The sequence below is a fragment of the Jaculus jaculus genome, chromosome 16 (genome assembly GCF_020740685.1).
Source record: "Jaculus jaculus isolate mJacJac1 chromosome 16, mJacJac1.mat.Y.cur, whole genome shotgun sequence".
In the NCBI taxonomy this organism is placed as follows: Eukaryota; Metazoa; Chordata; class Mammalia; order Rodentia; family Dipodidae; genus Jaculus; species Jaculus jaculus.
In genome coordinates this window covers 3,142,413-3,160,970 of record NC_059117.1, presented here as the reverse complement: position 1 = coordinate 3,160,970, position 18,558 = coordinate 3,142,413, and the positions used below count along the sequence as shown (strand labels likewise).

Genomic DNA, 18,558 nt, shown 5'->3' with positions numbered 1-18,558 from the left:
TTTTCTCTGTTTCTTTCTAACTGTGTGTTTTCTCCCCCCCCCCTCTCTCTCTTTCTCTCTCTCTCTCTCTCTCATAAATAAAATACACTTTTTAAAAAGAAGGTAATAAATATATAGGACATGTGTGGCCCTTCAATTCTATTCCTATGCCTGACTTAGAGACTAACCACCCTGAATTTTAGATTTGTTTTTCGAGGTAGGGTCTCGCTATAGCCCAGGCTAACCTACAATTCACTATGTAGTCTCAGGGTGGCCTCAAACTCACAGCAATCTTCCTACCTCTGCCTCTGGAATGCTGGGATTAAAGGCATGCACCACCAAACCTGGTTGAATTTCAGAATTTTCATACATAAAAGGAAGAGGAAGAAGAATAAAACTTTTCATGCCTGAACTGGGCATCTGCCAAAGATGGTTCCTCCCTTTCCTTTCTTCGTGCCTCTTTTGTGAGGTGGAGGCTGATGTGGCTCCATCACCATGGATCAAATATAAAGTTACTCACAGGGAAGGAAGAGTACTTCTGTTATTCAGGGCAAGAGCAGAATGTTGAGCAGTGCAGCTCCCTGGATAAACTCTGACAGATTGTTTGATGACAGGCTCAATGAGGGGCACAAAGTAAACACTTCTTCCCTGAAGACACTGCCATCTGGCTCGAACCAGATAAAGACATTAAAGGGTGGCTTCACGGAGATGTAGAAATGGCCTTGCATACATGACTATTTCAGGACAATGCTTCATCTGGGAAGAGTTCAGAAAGGAACCAGAAGAAACCAAATGGGTGTGTAACCAGAGAAGGTACAGCCTACTGGAATATACTAGAAGAAAAAGTGAACAGGAAACATGACCTCAGATTAGGAAGGACCTGGGTATCAAACAGAACAGACTGGACTTAATCCTGCAATTCAAAGAAAGAATGTTGGAAAAATATAAAATCATGCAATGAAAATGACAAAGTTCAAGGTATTTGTTCACTTCTGAAAGCTGCTAACCAATACTGATGCACCCAGGGGCCCTTGACAAGAAACAATACCCCCAGTGGCCCTTACTTAGAAGAATAAATGGTGTGCTTATAAATAGGAAATATTCAATATACTAATCCTCCTGGGTTTCTCTTCCCTTCCCTTCCCTTCCCTTCTCTCCCCCCCCCCACTCTCTGCTTGTAAATAAATAGAAAATATTTTTAAAATAAAAGGAAAGTAAAAAAAAATATGCTCTTGGGCTGGAGAGATGGCTTAGCAGTTAAGCAATTGCCTGTAAAGCCTAAGGACCCCGGTTCAAGGCTCGATTCCCCAGGACCCACATTAGCCAGATGCACAAGGGGGTGCACATGTCTGGAGTTCATTTGCAGTGGCTGGAGGCCCTGGCGCGCCCATTCTCTCTCTCTCTCTATCTGCCTCTTTCTCTCTCTGTTGCTCTCAAATAAATAAATAAAATTTAAAAACAATATGCTCTCTAGTGTCAAGTACTCATTAGCCTTTGGCTAAAGGAAGGGTTACATACATCAAATTATCCCTAAATTAATAATGCTAGCTTCACTCTCCATTGGAGAATCTGTTATTCTTTTTCAGAAGGTAGCAAGACACGAGAAGATAAACTACCTCTTGCACTTCAGCCAAGCCACAGCTGAAACCACAGAGGAATCGGGGAGACAAGCATGAGTGCTGCTTCCATGCTAAACCTGATAATCAACACCAGGGTGAAGGAGACAGACCCCGAGGACACTCAACACCTACCAAAGTAGAGATCCAGAGGCTCATAAGAGCTCATCACTGAAGTAGACCTAAAACACATCCACCACAGCTCAGGGAATTTTGCAGAAGAAGGGGGAAGAAAGATTATAAGAGCCTCAGGTTCAGACATCATGCCCAGAGGCATTCCCTTCTCCAAACCCCCACCCAAATAACTGACTACTGCTCCCACAAGGCATAAACTACAACCCCATGGGGAATACCTGAAACCCCACTGAGGAGGGTCCCCAGATGAATAGGGACAGGGGTGAGGGAAAAGAGGGTACCAGCACAAGATGAATCCATATGAAATATGTTGTTAATAATAATAATACAAGGAAAAAAGAATAAGGAAGTAAAAATAATTCCAAGAATACAATGAGATAAAAAATTTGAAACTCCTACTTCCATGTATATGAAAGTAAATCAATGGAAGATTATTTAACCTATTCCACACAAAGGAAAAATAAAAATTTATCTGTTACAAATATTGCTAAGTCTTTTACAGTAGAGTTCTACAACTGAATTTAGCAGGGATTCAAAGTGTTTAAACAGGAAAACGAATGCTCAAGTCTGTGGTTCTTGGTGCTATCAAATAATCACAGGATGATGCTGGTCTTCCAGGACTCTACATTTTTCTTGGGATCTGCTCTTCTCACAGCATGGACAGGATCTATTTAGACCATCAAAGAGCCATTGATAACGTCCTCACAAGTGGCTATTATTGAAATCTGGTGACCATGGTGTGAAAGAAAAAGTCATATCAACAAATTAAATGAATTAAAATGCTTAAGAGGCAAACAGTAGAAATAAATGGCCAATTCTCATGTAGAGAAAGGTTAATTCACTGAGGTTTCTGGGGATGTGTAGCAGAGTAATAATTATATTTAAGTAATGACCAGGAAAGGGGCAGCAGATGTTCATTCCCCAACTCTGTGTGTACCTGATCTCCACACAGAGCCTCCATGGCACAGAGGTGCTGTTACCTAGAGGAGACAAGCATGTAGAGACGTTTCTAAAATCCAGGAAAGGACAAATAGGTCAAGAAATATTTAATTGGAATTTCATAGAAACATCTCAAAATATAAAATATAGACCAGAAATAAAAGTACAGTTACCATTTATTTTCTAAAAACTTCAACTTTTGCTACATAGAAACACAAGACCTTTCCAAAGGACTGAGGGTGCAACTAATTCACAGGCCCAATGGGAGCAAACTCCCAAACTGAAGAATATAGGTATTTGATTCACAAAACCCACAGAGATGAAGTCTACAAACAAAAATTCAGAAGCAAAGGAAAGTGAAACTGACATGAAAGAGTAGGAATGATTACAGTTTTAAAGGTAAAGTTAGAAAAGATACAACCTGACATAAATGGAAAATTTAGAAATCAAAATTTACATTAATTAATTGCAATATAAAATAATCTTTGATGATCCATAACTCAACCTGGAATCTTTTACCATCATTATTCATTCACACATAGGGCTTAGAAAACCCAACAATCTTTACTTCCCCTCCCTGCCTTGGTTTCCTTAGGCACAAATGGGAACACTAGAACCTGTTGCACAGGATGCTCCTAAAAGTTAAGGGAGAAGATCTATGCAGAGCACGGGACACATTGAGTACAGATTATGGATCATTGTGGTGACTATTTTTACAACTGTTCACAATATGCTAAATCAAAACAGTTTTGTTCTACAGACAGGAACCATAGTCTAAGTCCCTGGGACTTTATTTATATCATTGTTGTGACTCAGTATCTAATAAAACATTGAAATGCTCTCAAATGCTTTTGAACTATAATAAACAACTTTAAAATATCTTCCCATTAGCCAGTTTGGGGAAATGGAAGAGAATAACAATTTATCTAAATGTGGGAAAATTCCCTCACAAAACCTCAGATAAACACATTCAGCATATGCTGAAATGTGTGCATACTAGTTCCAAGCTTACCGCGCAGACAATATCTTAATAAGCTCTTTTCTATTCTCTACCCGAAGATGGTTGGTTTTATACTTGGAGTCATCAATCAACTCAGGCAAATTCAAGATCTAAAAGGAAAAAGAAAGGTATGATTCATAACTTTTCATGTACATTCTGATCCTGGTGAGCAACAGCATGCCCTGCCTCCCCAAGGCCCTGACAAAGGGACAGAGGGAGCAATGACACAACTGGAGGAATCGGGCTGGCAAACGCATCTGTCACGTATGAGAGTATTTGCTTCATTTATGCGTCTAAGCATACATTCGGGAACACAGGGGAGTTAACAGGTGTCCCTGATGCCTTGTATGCACATATGAGAATGCACAAGAGTCAAATCTTCATAAAAAGTCTTGTCTCAATGAAATTCAGCAAGAGTCAAACTCTCCTAATTCTAAAAACCAAAAGCTTAATTGGCTGCCTGCACTTATATAAAACCCACAATCAACATGTATTTTTAAGTGCACTCATTTATTTGTTCCATGAGTAAATAAAATATTATCTGTCCCAGCAGCCCTAGTCAAGACATTACAGAGACTAAGATAAAGTGCATGTGCTTGTGCAAATGCTAACTTCTCAAACCATGCCAGATGAAAAGACCTTCTTCCTACAGGAGTGTCACTGTTTCTTTCCTATATTTCCCTACAGAAAAACTAACCAGAAATGCTTTGATTCACTTCCTCCTTGGCTGCTCCTCACTGAAGGGAAAAGCTATCTTGCAAATCCCTTGGGACATCTTGCAATTTTAACAAGATCATAATGAAAGTACCAAGTGAATTTGGAATGGAAAAGACGTTCTGAAAAGAATGTGTGGAGGCAGAGCTTGGCAGTTGTGATGGAAAATCCGGAGGAGCATTTACAGGCTGGGGGCAGGCCATGAAGCCTGGCCTACGAAAAGCCTCACTGCCTTTATTAATGTATTTGCTTTAAATATAAACATTTGATGTTTTCATTTGTTTCCCAAAGTTTAAATAAAAGTAAGCCATTAATCACCCTCCAAAGTAGAGAGATGTGAAGAAGATTCCCCAATCTATGGTGTAATTCCTCGTTCATATATCCCACTTATTCCTGTCCTTCAGGAATAAACAAAGACAGCAATACTCTGCTGGACTTAAACATCACATCACATACGGTGCCCCTTCTAGAAACACTACACCTGATGCCAGAATTGGCCTCAAGCCTGCCCATAAGTCACAAACCCTCGTTCCCTAAAAGTAAATAAGTCATTTACAGAAAAATCAAGTACCTTCAGACTAAACGTGCAAATCAGGCTTCACACAGAATAGGCCCCTGTCAGCTACATTAACAAAGAGCCCCTGTGCCCATTGCATTTGATTTGCTGGACCTTTTCACTCCTTCAAAGTTGGTACAAAATAGTAGAACAAATTGTCGTTCTCCCATCCTCAGTTCTGCTGGCCAGACAGCATCAAGGGCTGTGGTCATGACTGTTCCCTAGGTGCTGCCTGGGGGAAAATGGAGTTCTAGGAATATGCTTAGCATATTAAACACTTAAAAATGTGACCTAGGGGCTGGAGAGATGGCTTAGCGGTTAAGCGCTTGCCTGTGAAGCCTAAGGACCCCGGTTCGAGGCTCGGTTCCCCAGGTCCCACGTTAGCCAGATGCACAAGGGGGCGCACGCGTCTGGAGTTCGTTTGCAGAGGCTGGAAGCCCTGGCGCGCCCATTCTCTCTCTGTCTCTCTCTCTCTCCCTCTATCTGTCTTTCTCTCTGTGTCTGTCACTCTCAAATAAATAAATAAAAATAAAAAATTTTTTAAAAAAATGTGACCTAGGCTGGGCGTGGTGGTGCATGCCTTTAATCCCAACACTTGGGAGGCACAGGTAGGAGGATCGCCGTGAGTTCAAGGCCACCCTGAGACTACATAGTGAATTCCAGGTCAGCCTGGGCTAGAGTGAGACCCTACCTCAAAAAATCAAAAAAAAAAAAAAAAAAAAACCACCAAAAAAAATGTGACCTAGGACTGGAGAAGTGGCTTAGTGGTTAAGGCATATGCCTTCAAAGCCTAAGGACCCAGGTTCAATTCCACAGGACCCACATAAGCCAGATGTACAAGGGGCACATGCATCTGGACTTCGTTTGCAGTGGCTATAGGCCATGGCGTGCCCATTTTCTCTGTCTCTCTTCTCTCTCTCTCTCTCTCTTTCCCCTTGCAAATAAATAAATAAAAATAAATTTTAAAAAATATGAGCTACTGCAACTCAGCTTGCATGGTCTCCTTTAAGAGAAATAACAAAGCATATTTTCCTAAAAGAGAAGAAAGAAAGGGGGGGAAAGGAGATATGGCTCTGTAGACAGCCATGTGATAAGGTACCGGAGTGCAAAGCATTGCAATTTTATCATCTATTGCTTCTTTCAGCAAAAGTCCAACTTCTGACGACATTTGTAGAAGCCATGTGAGATGGGGCCTCTCACTCTGTGCTATGCCTCTTTCCCTTAGTTCCTTGGGGCAGACATGCCAACTGATTTTTTTTGTTGTTGCTGTTTGTTTGTTTGTTTGTTTTATTCTGACCCAGGAACATGTCCACCACACTCCACTTATACCTGGAATTCCCTTGCCCAGAGCATCTGCCAGCAGCATTTGGCTAGCTAACTTCTCCTCTCCTTCCCTAGTCGGCTTGTTAGCACTTCAGAGTTAGCCTACCCCGAGGAGCATGCTCCACCCCAACCTACGCTCCACCTTCCTCCTTCACCCTTCTTTTCCCTGGGACTTCCATTGCCTTACTTTTGAAAGTTACATTTGCAGTGCTGTCTTCTTCCCTGCTAGAATATGAGCTCTTCCAGGTCAGACTAGCACAAATGTGTTGTTCATTGGTTTATCACAAGTGCTGATAACATGCTTATCAACCCATTTACCCATAGATAAACAAACAACATGAACACTTAGGAATACATGAACTTCTAGACATTAATGTATGCACAGATCTTATTTCCACAAGTCATAGGCCAATTTTTAAAATGTGATTGCTTCTACTCTATGTCCTCTTGAGAAAGTTCATCAAGGCCTACAGGTCACAATGTTCATTTATATTGTCACCACATCATGTGCATTACTGGTACAGCATATGTCAAATTAAATTACCCTTTAAGATATTATCTAACATAATAATAGTATCATATGTTCATACTGACTATCCTTCAGAAAAGAAATAAAGGACAATACAGAGGAAGGGACAGAAACAGAGCATTGCTACACTACGGGAACTACAAGAAAAGAAAAACAATCTTGAAGAAATGAGAGATTTTTCCAATGTTTTGGCAAATTCCAATCGCTCAGTCTCTCCCTCTGTCAATGACAATGCTAATTAAGTCCTTGGACAAATATTTGTTGCAAAATGTTTTGAGATGGCAACAATGGACCTATTGTTATGACACCCCATTCCACCTTTCGTCATTGTATGTGTTTTTGTTTTGTTTTGTTTTTGTGTCTTCATCCTCCTACTTGCACTGAACAATATCACCTGAAATGAACTTACTAACACAGCACAGAACTGAGTCAGGAGTTGTTTTATTTTCTTTTGTTACCTTTAACCAATACGGTTGGGTTATTTGTATTTAATGCTACTGGTACATTATAGATATTATTTAGTTCTATCTATCTTTCTCTCTACTTACTCTTAGGTTTTCCTTTTCTTGTCTTTTTCGGCAGTTTGTTGATTATTTTAGTATCACACTTACTGATTTTGACTTTGGCTACTGTTAGTTCCACAGGTGTTTTACAATTGCTTTAGGGACTGTGACAGATGCACTGTGTGCTATGCAGTTAGAATCAATATTTACCTCCTCAAGTATGATACAGAAAACCTGACACTTTGCAGCTGGATTTGCCCTCCCGTGTCTGTTGTCATACATTTATACACCAAAAATCCCACAAAACCATATTTCAAATGATCGCTTCCACCTATCAAACTTACTTCAAAGAGGTGACAAGGAAAAGAATAGTCTATCATCTTCATCCACATACTAATATTTCTGATGCTCTCCTCTCACTCCTGATGTGGCTAGCCTCCATGACATCATTTACTTTCTAGAAATGAAGGACTTCTTCTAAAAATTCTTAGAATAGGTCAACTGCTTTCAGAATCTCTGAGTTTTCTTTTATATGAGATTGTCATGGTTTAACTTTCATTTCCCACTTGATCTGGGCTGGCAGTTCTTTCATTTCTGACTTTTGCACATATTGTACCACTTTTTGCTGGGCCTGAAGTTTCTGACAAATCTATGGTAGCCAAATGAGTTATTGGTCCCCACACATAATACATTATTTTGCTCCCAGATGATTTTAAGACTTTTTTGGTGTTGCTATTGTTAGTCTCTAGTTTCTGTAGTTATATTATCATATATTTGTGTATATCGTCTTTGAAGTTTGTGGAAATTATCAAATCTATAAGCTTTTAACATTCACAAACTTATAAGTTTTTAGACATTTACTCAAATATTTTTCACATGTAATCTTTCTCCCCTCCTGCAAATACAATGTCTGCCTAAGACCTTCAGAACCTGTTCTTTTCTCTTTCTTTTCTCCTCTTTTTCTTCAGTGGAATAGAATTATCTTTTTCTCAAAATTCTTGATCTTATCTCAACTTCCACTTTTATGTGACTGCTCCTGAGAAGGGAACACATGTCTATTTGCTTCAGATGAAGCACTGACACAGGACAGAGAAATGAGTCTACAAGCCTAGCTTAGTAAGCCAGTGAGCTGACTGAGCTACTTACAGGAACTTAGGTAAGCGACACTCACAGGGAGCTGCATCACTAAAAGGACCACTGCAGCACCGTCAACAGTCACCTCAGTCAGCAGGAAAGTCTTCTGCCCCCTGGAGTTGATACTGCTTATGAAACCGTGGGGAGGGGCCTTGTGAATCTCCTCACTTTGTGAGTTTCCTTAGCCTTGTAAGTTTCATTTACTTCCCAGGCCTGTCTTAGGAGCAGCTCTCCTCCCCGGAAGAAGGAATCTTATACTCTGAAGCAGCTAAACAATGTCCCCTCTTGATACCACTCTCTTCCATGAGATGATAACTTTTCTTGGTTATTGCATTTCTCAGTTTTAGAATTTACCTTTAAGTCCTCACATCTTCTATAACTTTGTTAAACATTTCTACTTTCCTATTTATTTTGTCAGTGTCTATGATGCTTGTTAAAGCGTTTTTAAAATATCTGTCTTGAAGTCTTTTGAGTTAATTCCAAATATCTGCATTGTCCTGGCATTGGCTGGCATATACTATTTTTTTTTTCTTTTTCATGCAAGTTCTGTTTCTTCATATGTTGGGTAGTTGTGGGTTATATCCTGGACACTTTAAATGATGTGGAATGACCTTCTGGGTCTTAAATCCTATAGAGAATGCTCAATGCTGTCATTTTTAGCATACAATGGACCTGGTTAGGTCGAACTGTAAGTTCTGCCCACCCCTCATGCTTTCTGGGCCCCGTGTTGGCTCACTTTCCAGGCCTTTGCAGTGCAGTTTGAATCTGTCCCACATGTGCTCCCATTTAATGGTCACACTACAACTTGGGCAGTGGGCATCTGTTATTTCTGTTCTCAACATGTTTGGAGTACTAATTCAAAGCAGGTCAGTGTATGTACAGCATCGGAGTGAGCCAGGAGTTCATAAACAACTTCAAAGATTACTTCACAAAGCTCTCCCCTTTCCACCTTTTCTACAGGACTTTGGAGTTCCCTGGATTTCCCTTGCATTCCTGCACTCTAGCGTTCTTCCAGGTCCAAAGCTAAGAAAATGGAGCAGAGTCCAAACAAAAAATGGATCCATTCCTTCCTTTGGGAACATTTCTCTTCTTCATACTTGGCTCCTGCCCTGTGGGCTGCCCTCATGAGTTCTCAAAGGGTAGAGCAGAAGAAAGTGGAGGATTTCCTCTCTGGCATTAAGGCTAACTTTTCATGATCCTTGGAAGAGAAACCACTTCTGAGGTCAATTCCCTTGTATGGTGCCCACTCTCGGGTTTCAGGCCTTCTGGATTCAGGGGGAATCCTGAACCAGAGAGAAAAACTTATAAACTCGTTACCAGCTTAGAAGGACTTTAAATTCTGGTGTTCCACTTTAATTCTGCTGCTGTTTACCTTTGGAGTCCTCAAGCAGATCCTCCATGAGCTCTGCCCAGGTTTTGTTACTAGACAACATGGGAAGGATAGAGCAATATGTTCTCTCCAGAGCCACAATCAACACATACAATTTTAAGAGAAGCCAGTTATTAAGTTTGTATCATTAGCCAAGAGTAGATTGTGTTTTACTTGTGCAATCTAACCCTTACAATTACTACAGAATATGTGTTAGTATAGCTGTATATTATTATCTATATTTTACAAACAAACAAATGTTTAGGAAAAATTGAGCACATTTCCAGTGCTTACCTGAGTAACATCAAGACTTACAGAGGCCTGTAGAAGCATATTTTCATGTCCCCAGACCACCTGCACCACTGAACTCCACCTCAGACACACTCAATCATATCTTTGACAGTGGGATCCGGAAGATTATATGCATACTAGAATTGAGAACCAATGCATGCTGCCCCCAATAAAAGAAAGCATCAGTCTAGATAACTTTTAAAAGGATGTCAATGTACTTCAAATAGAAATACCCATTAGTGGTGGCATCCATCAGCTGAAAATAGCTTACACATGCTTACTTTCCCTGCTCTTCTGGATCATGTTAAGGGAAACAAAATAGAAATCTCTATAAACTAAGACGTGCTTTATATATAGGAACATTCTTGCTCCCACTTTAACCCCTGACAAGAGCTGCCAAATCCAGCTCCTCCTCAAAATGTATTGACAAACCAATTTATCAAATTCTGCTTTACAAGGAGCAGGCTGAGGCAAATTCCTTTCATTCATGACACATAGCACTGCCACATTTCTCTAAGGTGGTAGGGCTGTCCTATATTTCTTGATGGACCTGCTCACATCTATAAGTCCCGCTTGATAGAGTCCCTCCCTAGTGGGCAAGTCTTAATAAAATAATACTTAGGGGAAATAGAGTCACTATGTATTACTGGTAAATAAGAAGAATTTTATATCAGAAAAGAGAAACATGTTTTCTTTTCCTTAGAAAAGAAGTTAGTAGAAGTCTACATGTGAAAACATAATTAATGAAGAGTGAAAAGGACAACTGAATTGTAGCACGCCTATCACATGACACAAGTGACACTGGAGACCCATACGTGGAGACATTTCTCCTGAGCAGCTTGCCGTTTTCATAGATGTTGTCTTGATGCCTTCCGGCAGGGACCAACATTCCCAGCTCACACACAGGAAAACAGAAATCAACCATGCCACTCTCCAAGGCCCTCTGGTAGTCTCTCTTTTGAAGAAATGTGCAATGCCGTAACATAATAATGAGTCATATTTAGTACTAAAACGTATGGCAAATATTCTACTTTGAGATAATTTGTTTCCAATAAAGTGTTCTTCAGCATATTTATGAAGAGCTTCACAAGTTTCACGCTAATCAGCAGTGATGAATCAGAAAGTAAGAGTTTTTTTAAATACTTATTTAATAGTTATTTGCAACAGAAAAGAACATGTCAAACAGTAATGCCCCTCCTCACTCCTTTCATTCAGAGGGAGAAAACTCCAAAACATGTGGCCCAGGGAGAAAATCTGCACTTGTTTAGAGCAATGGACCAGCTTTTATATATCTGCAGTTCACAGTACACAAATGACTTCACAGGCAACAGCTTCCGTATGTTTCATATTTTTGACATTGACTGTTCATAATAAAGACTCTTTGATCCCAGATCAAATGTTGGAATCAATTTTCTCTACACTCACTGAGTCACCATTATAAAAGTCCCCTCCCCTCCACCTCAGATGTGCCTGCGTCCCTGCAGTCAAGTCGGAACTATCTGTATTTGTCACCTTGGCTGCGGTTCTTCCCACCCGTGGCTGTGATTTTTTTGTTCTGCTCATTAAACCCTCATGGAAAAGAGGAACTGTAATAAATAATTCTGTACATAAGTTAACCACTACAATGAAAAAGATTCCTCTACGGAGTTCACAGGAATCTTTAATAAGGCTCAAAGCTAGTGGCAACGCAGTTAAAAAAATAAATAAATAAAATCCTCGCCTCGACAGAAAAAAAGTTCTCTGTGGGTAAGGTCTTTGCCTGCATGTTAGAAAAAATATATAAAGATACTTTTTAAAATCAGGTTGTATTTGTAGTATTTAAACTACCAAAAATAAAATGACATTTTGAATTTTTCGTACTTCTGAATTTTATTTAAAAGGGTCTGAAATAAAAACTCTACATAAATAGTAAAAACATGAAAAAAAGTAGTATAGGCAATGCTTTAAACATAGAATATCTCTAACATAATTTGTTTTAAATGATTTCAGTGCCTTTCAAAGACCTGGTTGAGAAGCAACATTCCTCCATGTGCCAAATATTTTATTAAAACACAGGATAAAAGTATGATATGATTTCTGCCCTCAAGTGATATAAATAACAGTTTAAGGCAACAGTGGTAGACTTTTGTAAGGGTAACATCAGAATTTGTTTGTAAAACATAGAAAAAGGGCTAGAGGGCTGGAGGGATGGCTTAGCTGTTAAGGCATTTGCTTGCAAAGCCAAAGGATCTAGGTTCGATTCCCCAGGATCCACATTAGCCAGCTGCAAAATGGGGTGCCTGCACCTGGAGTTCATTGGCAGTGGCTGGAGGCCCTGGCATGCCAATTCTCTCTCTCTCTCTCTTTCTCTGTCAAATAAATAAATAAAAATAAAAAATATTTAAAAAAAAAAAAAAAGAAAAAGAAAAAGGGCTACAGAGATGACTTATCCGGCAAAGCCAAAGGACCCAGGTTCAACTCCCCAGTACGCACAAGAAGCCAGATGCACAAGGTGGCGCATGCATCTGGAATTTGTTTGCAGTGGCTAGAGGCCCTGGCATGCCCATTCTCTCCTCTCTCTCTCTCTCTCTCTCTCTCTCTCTCTCTCTCTCTCTCTCTCTCTCTCTTCATGTGTGTGTGTGTGTATTTTTTATAAACAGAAAAACAATAAAAATTTCTAAATAATTTCTATTTTGAAAGTCTGATAACTGTGCAGCTCTAGCATTCTGAGTCATTTTACAGGATTTTGTAAAATGAAGGCAAAGAGAGGCAGACTTTTCGTATAACTTACTATCTAGAATTACTAACCATGTATTTCAAAAAATCTGTTCACTAAACAAAGCTTGATTTGATAAAAAACAATGTTTTAAATATTCCAGTGGAAGATGAATTTGAGAGTAGTTTAACTATATTTGGACCTAATTAAATCTGGTATTGAGGAAAGACCCAAGGAGGGATGTAGGAATGGAAACTTTAGTGCTAAAAATCTCCTTAAAATTCATTGTCTCTTCTTCCCATTTTTGTTTTGACTAGTAGATAGGTCAATGTTGAGAAAAAAATAAAACTAAGCTATTATGAGATACATCACTGCAAAATTCAACTATATACTACATTGAGAAAAACAATAGGGTGGTAACAGAGACTCAGACCTTACCATTTTTAGTAAATATTAAAATGGCATACTTTTAGGTGGTTATCCAGGGATGCTTTGAGTTTGTTACTGACTTAGAAACATGAGCTGAAAAAACCTGAACCATCCCAGCTTTGTTCAGAGTGAGTTGCTTCATGTACCATCCATCTCATACTCTATCCCAGTGAGAATACATTACCTGGCACACTGTAGCAAACTGCTGGTTGTTTCCTGCTCCAATCACAAGATATCCATCCTTAGTTTTAAAAGCCTTAAAGAGAAACAAAATATATATATGTAAATATGGGTTTTTATGTAGACAACACTACAAAGGTTAGCATTCATTTCTAAGAAGTCTATTCAGAAATTTTGTTTTAAAACAGTATTATTTGATATGGAAGAGATGGTTTGGATGTTAAAGATGCTTGCTTGAAAAGCCTGGGGGCATGAGTTCGATTCCCTGGTACCCGTGTACAGCAAGAAGTGGAGCATGTGCCTGGAGTTCATTTGCAATGGAAGAAAGCCCTGGAACACCCAAACATCCTCTCTCTCAGGTAAATAAATAAACATTAAATATTTATTGAATATTTAACAGTGTTATTTGTTAATTCAATAGCAACTAGTTTGCATTTTTCCTCTTATGTTTGTTATTGCTGTTTTCATGTCAGACTTTCAAAGCACTGCCTAGCACTTTTGCAATTTTTACTATATTTAAAAAGAAACAAAAAGAATAAAGTTATTATAACTAATAGCATGAAATTCTACAGTCATTATATGCTTTATATTGATTTTTCAAAGCTTTGGCTTACATCTGTCCTTATAGGACAAGGAATACAGTAGAGCAAAAATAACTGTTTCCTATAAAATATAAGTAGAATAGATGGTAAAAAGTAGGATGAAAGAGGGAGGCAAGGGAAGGGGAATGAAAAAAGGGAAGAAGGGAGAGTAGGCTATTGCAGATACAATGCTGTTTGAAGATGTAAAATTTTGGATGATTCTCACTTTACAGTAATAAGAATTAACATCCCAGGACAAACCTGAACCTCTCATGGCTTATATACCTGAAAGACTTCAGCTGAATTCTGGGACAGGTTTGCATGGACAGCAATAGCTACAGCAACCACACACAGCCCTGGCTCTCCTAGAAACCTTTCTACCCTTCTTGCTCCACACCTGAGCACAGTGCAACCAGAAAGACCAAGCTTTACCCTTCAACGGACCACATGAATAAGCTCCCTGCATTTCCTCTTTCCATGTAAACTCTGCTCTCTATTTTCACTTGCTTTCCCTTTACTTCTCTCTGCCTCTGGGAAGGATAGCTTCCATCTAACTTGGCATGCCCTACGCCTATGCTAATAACCTTACTGTGACCGTGGTCCACCTCCAGAACCTGTGTAATTAACTGTAGGCCCTTCACTTCCACTGAATCTGTCTACTTTGCCTAAGTACAGGACACACTTCCACTGAAAGTATCATTACTATCGATGAGTGGAAATCCCATCAGTTCTGACACCATTCCCAAGCTCTCTTGAATTCCCCTTTGATAAAGGAAGAAGTGTCTGCTTGTTTCATTAGCCTCCAATACATTATGAAAACTACTTATCAATACAACAACTTCAACATTTTAGGCAGGGGCTGGAGAGGTGTCTTAGAGGTTAAGCGCTTGCCTGTGAAGCCTAAGGACCCCGGTTCGAGGCTCGGTTCCCCAGGTCCCACGTTAGCCAGATGCACAAGGGGGCGCACGCGTCTGGAGTTCGTTTGCAGAGGCTGGAAGCCCTGGCGCGCCCATTCTCTCTCTCTCCCTCTATCTGTCTTTCTCTCTGTGTCTGTCGCTCTCAAATAAATAAATAAATAAATAAAACAGTAGAAGAAACTCTTAAAAAAAATTTAGGCAGATATTACAATTTTGTGATCACATATCAGAAAGTGAGCACTTCAGGTGCCAGGCCACCAGGAAATAATCAGGTGGAAAACCACCAAGCAGGTTACAAAAGAGAAAGATGAGATGTGAGTTATTGTAAGAAGTATGCCCCAGTATTATTTCTATATTGTTTATGAAGTAAATATATTTTAATTAGGTACTTTTACAAAAACCTCATTAGCACTGTAGAAAACTGGGTAAGTACAGAAAAGTATAAAGGGAAAATCAATGACCACAATGCAAAAGAAAGAGCTGTTAGTGGGATAAATTTTTCTGGTCTATCTGTGTTCACCATTACAAAATATCTCACTACACAAACATGTGCAGTATTTTTTTTTTAGTCACAAAACAATTATTTAATTGCAGCTACAAAAAAGAGGCAGAATAATTGAGGAAAATAACTTGGAAGAATGCTTCCGAAGATTTAAAACAGGAGGACACTTTACAAAAAACTATATGTTAAATAAAATTCTAAACGATAAGTAGAAATGTAACATTACAGAGTATCTTATAAAATACAAAGACAGAGGTATAAAAGGACTGTATGTTTTAAATCCAAAACCTAATAATGACTAAATATTTAAGCTTAAAATTTATAGTTCTTGGGTATGAGAACCACATAACTATTCACATCTTCCGTAACAGCAGGCCATATTTTCAGCTACCCATGTGTGGTATGAGAGAAAAGCAATATCTTTCAGGTGGACAGAAATCTTTGGTAGCCCTTGCTCTGATTTTTGCCATTCAGAAATGTGACCCAGCTCCTTTTTAGTTGATTGATAAGATTAACCAAGCCCGGGTGCTCAACACAGAAAAGCTGTGTCAGATGTGACCATGGAACTTGCTGTACATGCTCAATGTGTTACGACTACCTTTAGGCCTGAACTGCTTGAATCAGCTGACGAATGCCATGGTGCAAAGTTCAGAAACAAGGTTAGTCATATTGATGTGATCACAGCACAGATGGCCAAAGATTTTGTAGAAACTGCGTGGTCTTTTCTAAAATGTGGCATCCACACACAAGTATTGAAGGCCATCATCTTAATGACTAAAAGTAGAAGCTTCAAATTTTTTTTTAATTATTTATTTATTTATTTGAGAGTGACAGACACAGAGAGAAAGACAGATAGAGGGAGAGAGAGAGAATGGGCGTGCCAAGGCTTCCAGCCTCTGCAAACGAACTCCAGACACCTGCGCCCCTTGTGCATCTGGCTAACGTGGGACCTGGGGAACCGAGCCTCGAACCGGGGTCCTTAGGTTTCACAGGCAAGCGCTTAACCGCTAAGCCATCTCTCCAGCCCCATGCAGCTTCAAAGTTTAACTATGTATTTTCAACCTGTTTAAACTAACAGGTATTTTTGTTTTATTTTGTTTGCTTCAAATTAAGCCCTATATTGTATGATTGAGATCACAAAGGTAAAAGAATTAAGTCCACAAGAAACCATGAAACAATATTCCACTCTAAGATCCTTTAAAATCCACAATTATCTTAATAAAACCACATATGTCATAACAAGAAACCCCATGGCTACCATTTCCTTAACATACACAGTATCAGGTAAGTTACATGATTTTAGAGCCATGACTTCCAGGATGAGACGGTGGAACAGGAGCTTCACCAAAGACACCCAGGAAAGAAAGGGGTAAGATAATTTTAGAGCTTCAAATTTGCTTTTATAAAATAGGAATAGGACACCAAAACCTAGCACAACTGATCAGAAGAGCTGAACGTGACCAGCTGACTCGTTCTTTGAACCCATAGCTGAGCATAGGGCAGAGGGAGCCATCTCCACAACTCCATGTAGCTGATACAGGAAGGAGAAAATCAACTATCCACAACACAGAAGAAATCCCAGGTCTACTGTTTCCTAACATATATACTGGGCAATACACACCCCAAAGCCAGGTAGATTAGTTTCACTGGAAGTGCTAATTGCACCTTCCATATCAGGCTAGGTTGCTAAAGAAATTAGTACCAGGAAGAAAAAGAATTCAAAACCTAGCCTACTAAAACTAAACAACAACAAAAAAAAGGTTTCTTTTTGGTTTAAATTTAGTCTACTTGGTGTACTTCATTTTAATTTTTAAGCATTTTTAAACTATATTTATTTATTTATGAGAAGGAGAAAGGGAGAGGGAGAGAGAATGGGCACACCAAGGCCTCCAGCCACTGCAAAAAAAAAAAAAAAAAAAAAAAACTCCAGATGAATGCATAACCATGTGCATCTGGCTTACATAGGTTCTGAGGAATCGAACCTGGGTCCTTAGGCTTTGCAGGCAAGCGTCTAATTGGAAAGCCATCTCTCCAGCCCTACTTTGATATTCTTAAATAAATTATGTATGAGGGTTGACTTCTGACATTTCTGATATTTTATAGTGATTAGTGCAATTTTTTTCCCTTTTTATAAGGCAGGGTCTAACTCGGGCCCTGACTGACCTGGAACTCATTCTAGCCAAGGCCAGCTATGAGCTCACATCAACCCTAACACCTCAGTCTCTGAATTAAGGGCATAAGCCACCTAAGGCCATACTACTCTGAATGCACCCAATCCTGTCTAAGGCATGAGCCACCACAGCTACTGGGTTCAGGTCTCTGGTTTTGTTGGTTTGTTGTCATCACCACTCATGCATGAACATTCCATGCTGGTTTTGGTTTTGTTTGTGTTTGTATATTGGTCAGTTGGATTTTAGGTTTGTTGAAATCTCTCTACTAATCTTTCTACCACATAACTTTAATCTTCTTTCTTTCCAACCACTTTCCCACAAATATCTCCTCCTTATCATCTCTTCTTCATTCTCCATAACTACAACCTTCAATAGCCTCAACAACTCTAAAATCCATGGAAATTAAGTGTATCCCAACTTCCTTCTTCCGGGACTTGTGCCACCTCCACCTTCAGAATCAATGCTAGTCCTAACACCAACTCAACCTGCACTGACCCCACTTCTAAGTACCAACAATCCTGGCATATTTCACGCCAACCTGACTTGTTTACCCACCAGCAGTCACTGAAGTCAAAAGGAGCATTGCTGTGAGTTCTCTACTAGGATATTCACAAAGCAGGCATCACCCTCAGTATGGGTCACCCCTGCCATTGTGCTGGGAGCAATACAAAGCTTTACCTCCTGCAAAGATACCATCTGATCTACATATCTAACAACACAGTTGATAAACATAAAACCCAAGCAATGAAATAAGCCAAGATGCAAAAATCTCAATAAAGTAACATGGGAAACACAAAAGTCATGGCAATATAAATTCTCCAAAAATTTTTAGATTAAATGTCAGGCAGGGATTTCAAAAGAATGATTATAGGGTTGGAGAGATCCTCAGTGGTTAAAGCACTTGCATGCAAAGCCAAAGGACCCAGGCTCAATTCCCTAGAACCCACATAAAGCTGGATGTACAAGGTGGTACACGCATCTGGAACTCGTTTGCA

General features: G+C 39.4%; 1 protein-coding gene across 5 annotated transcripts in view; it reads right to left on the bottom strand.

Annotated features, from left to right (window-relative positions):
• Positions 1 to 18,558, bottom strand: part of Sugct (succinyl-CoA:glutarate-CoA transferase) — a 689,766-nt gene that overhangs the window by 414,591 nt on the left and 256,617 nt on the right. For 3 of the 5 annotated variants that reach the window (XM_045136223.1, XM_004668834.2, XM_045136224.1), the window contains 2 exons: positions 13,397 to 13,468; positions 3,682 to 3,779 (listed from right to left, as the gene is read on the bottom strand). In XM_045136223.1, coding sequence (XP_044992158.1) covers positions 3,682 to 3,779; positions 13,397 to 13,468 — 170 coding nt within the window. The remainder of the gene's footprint in view (positions 1 to 3,681; positions 3,780 to 13,396; positions 13,469 to 18,558) is intronic. The other 2 variants (XR_006633861.1, XR_006633860.1) reach the window with 1 other exon arrangement.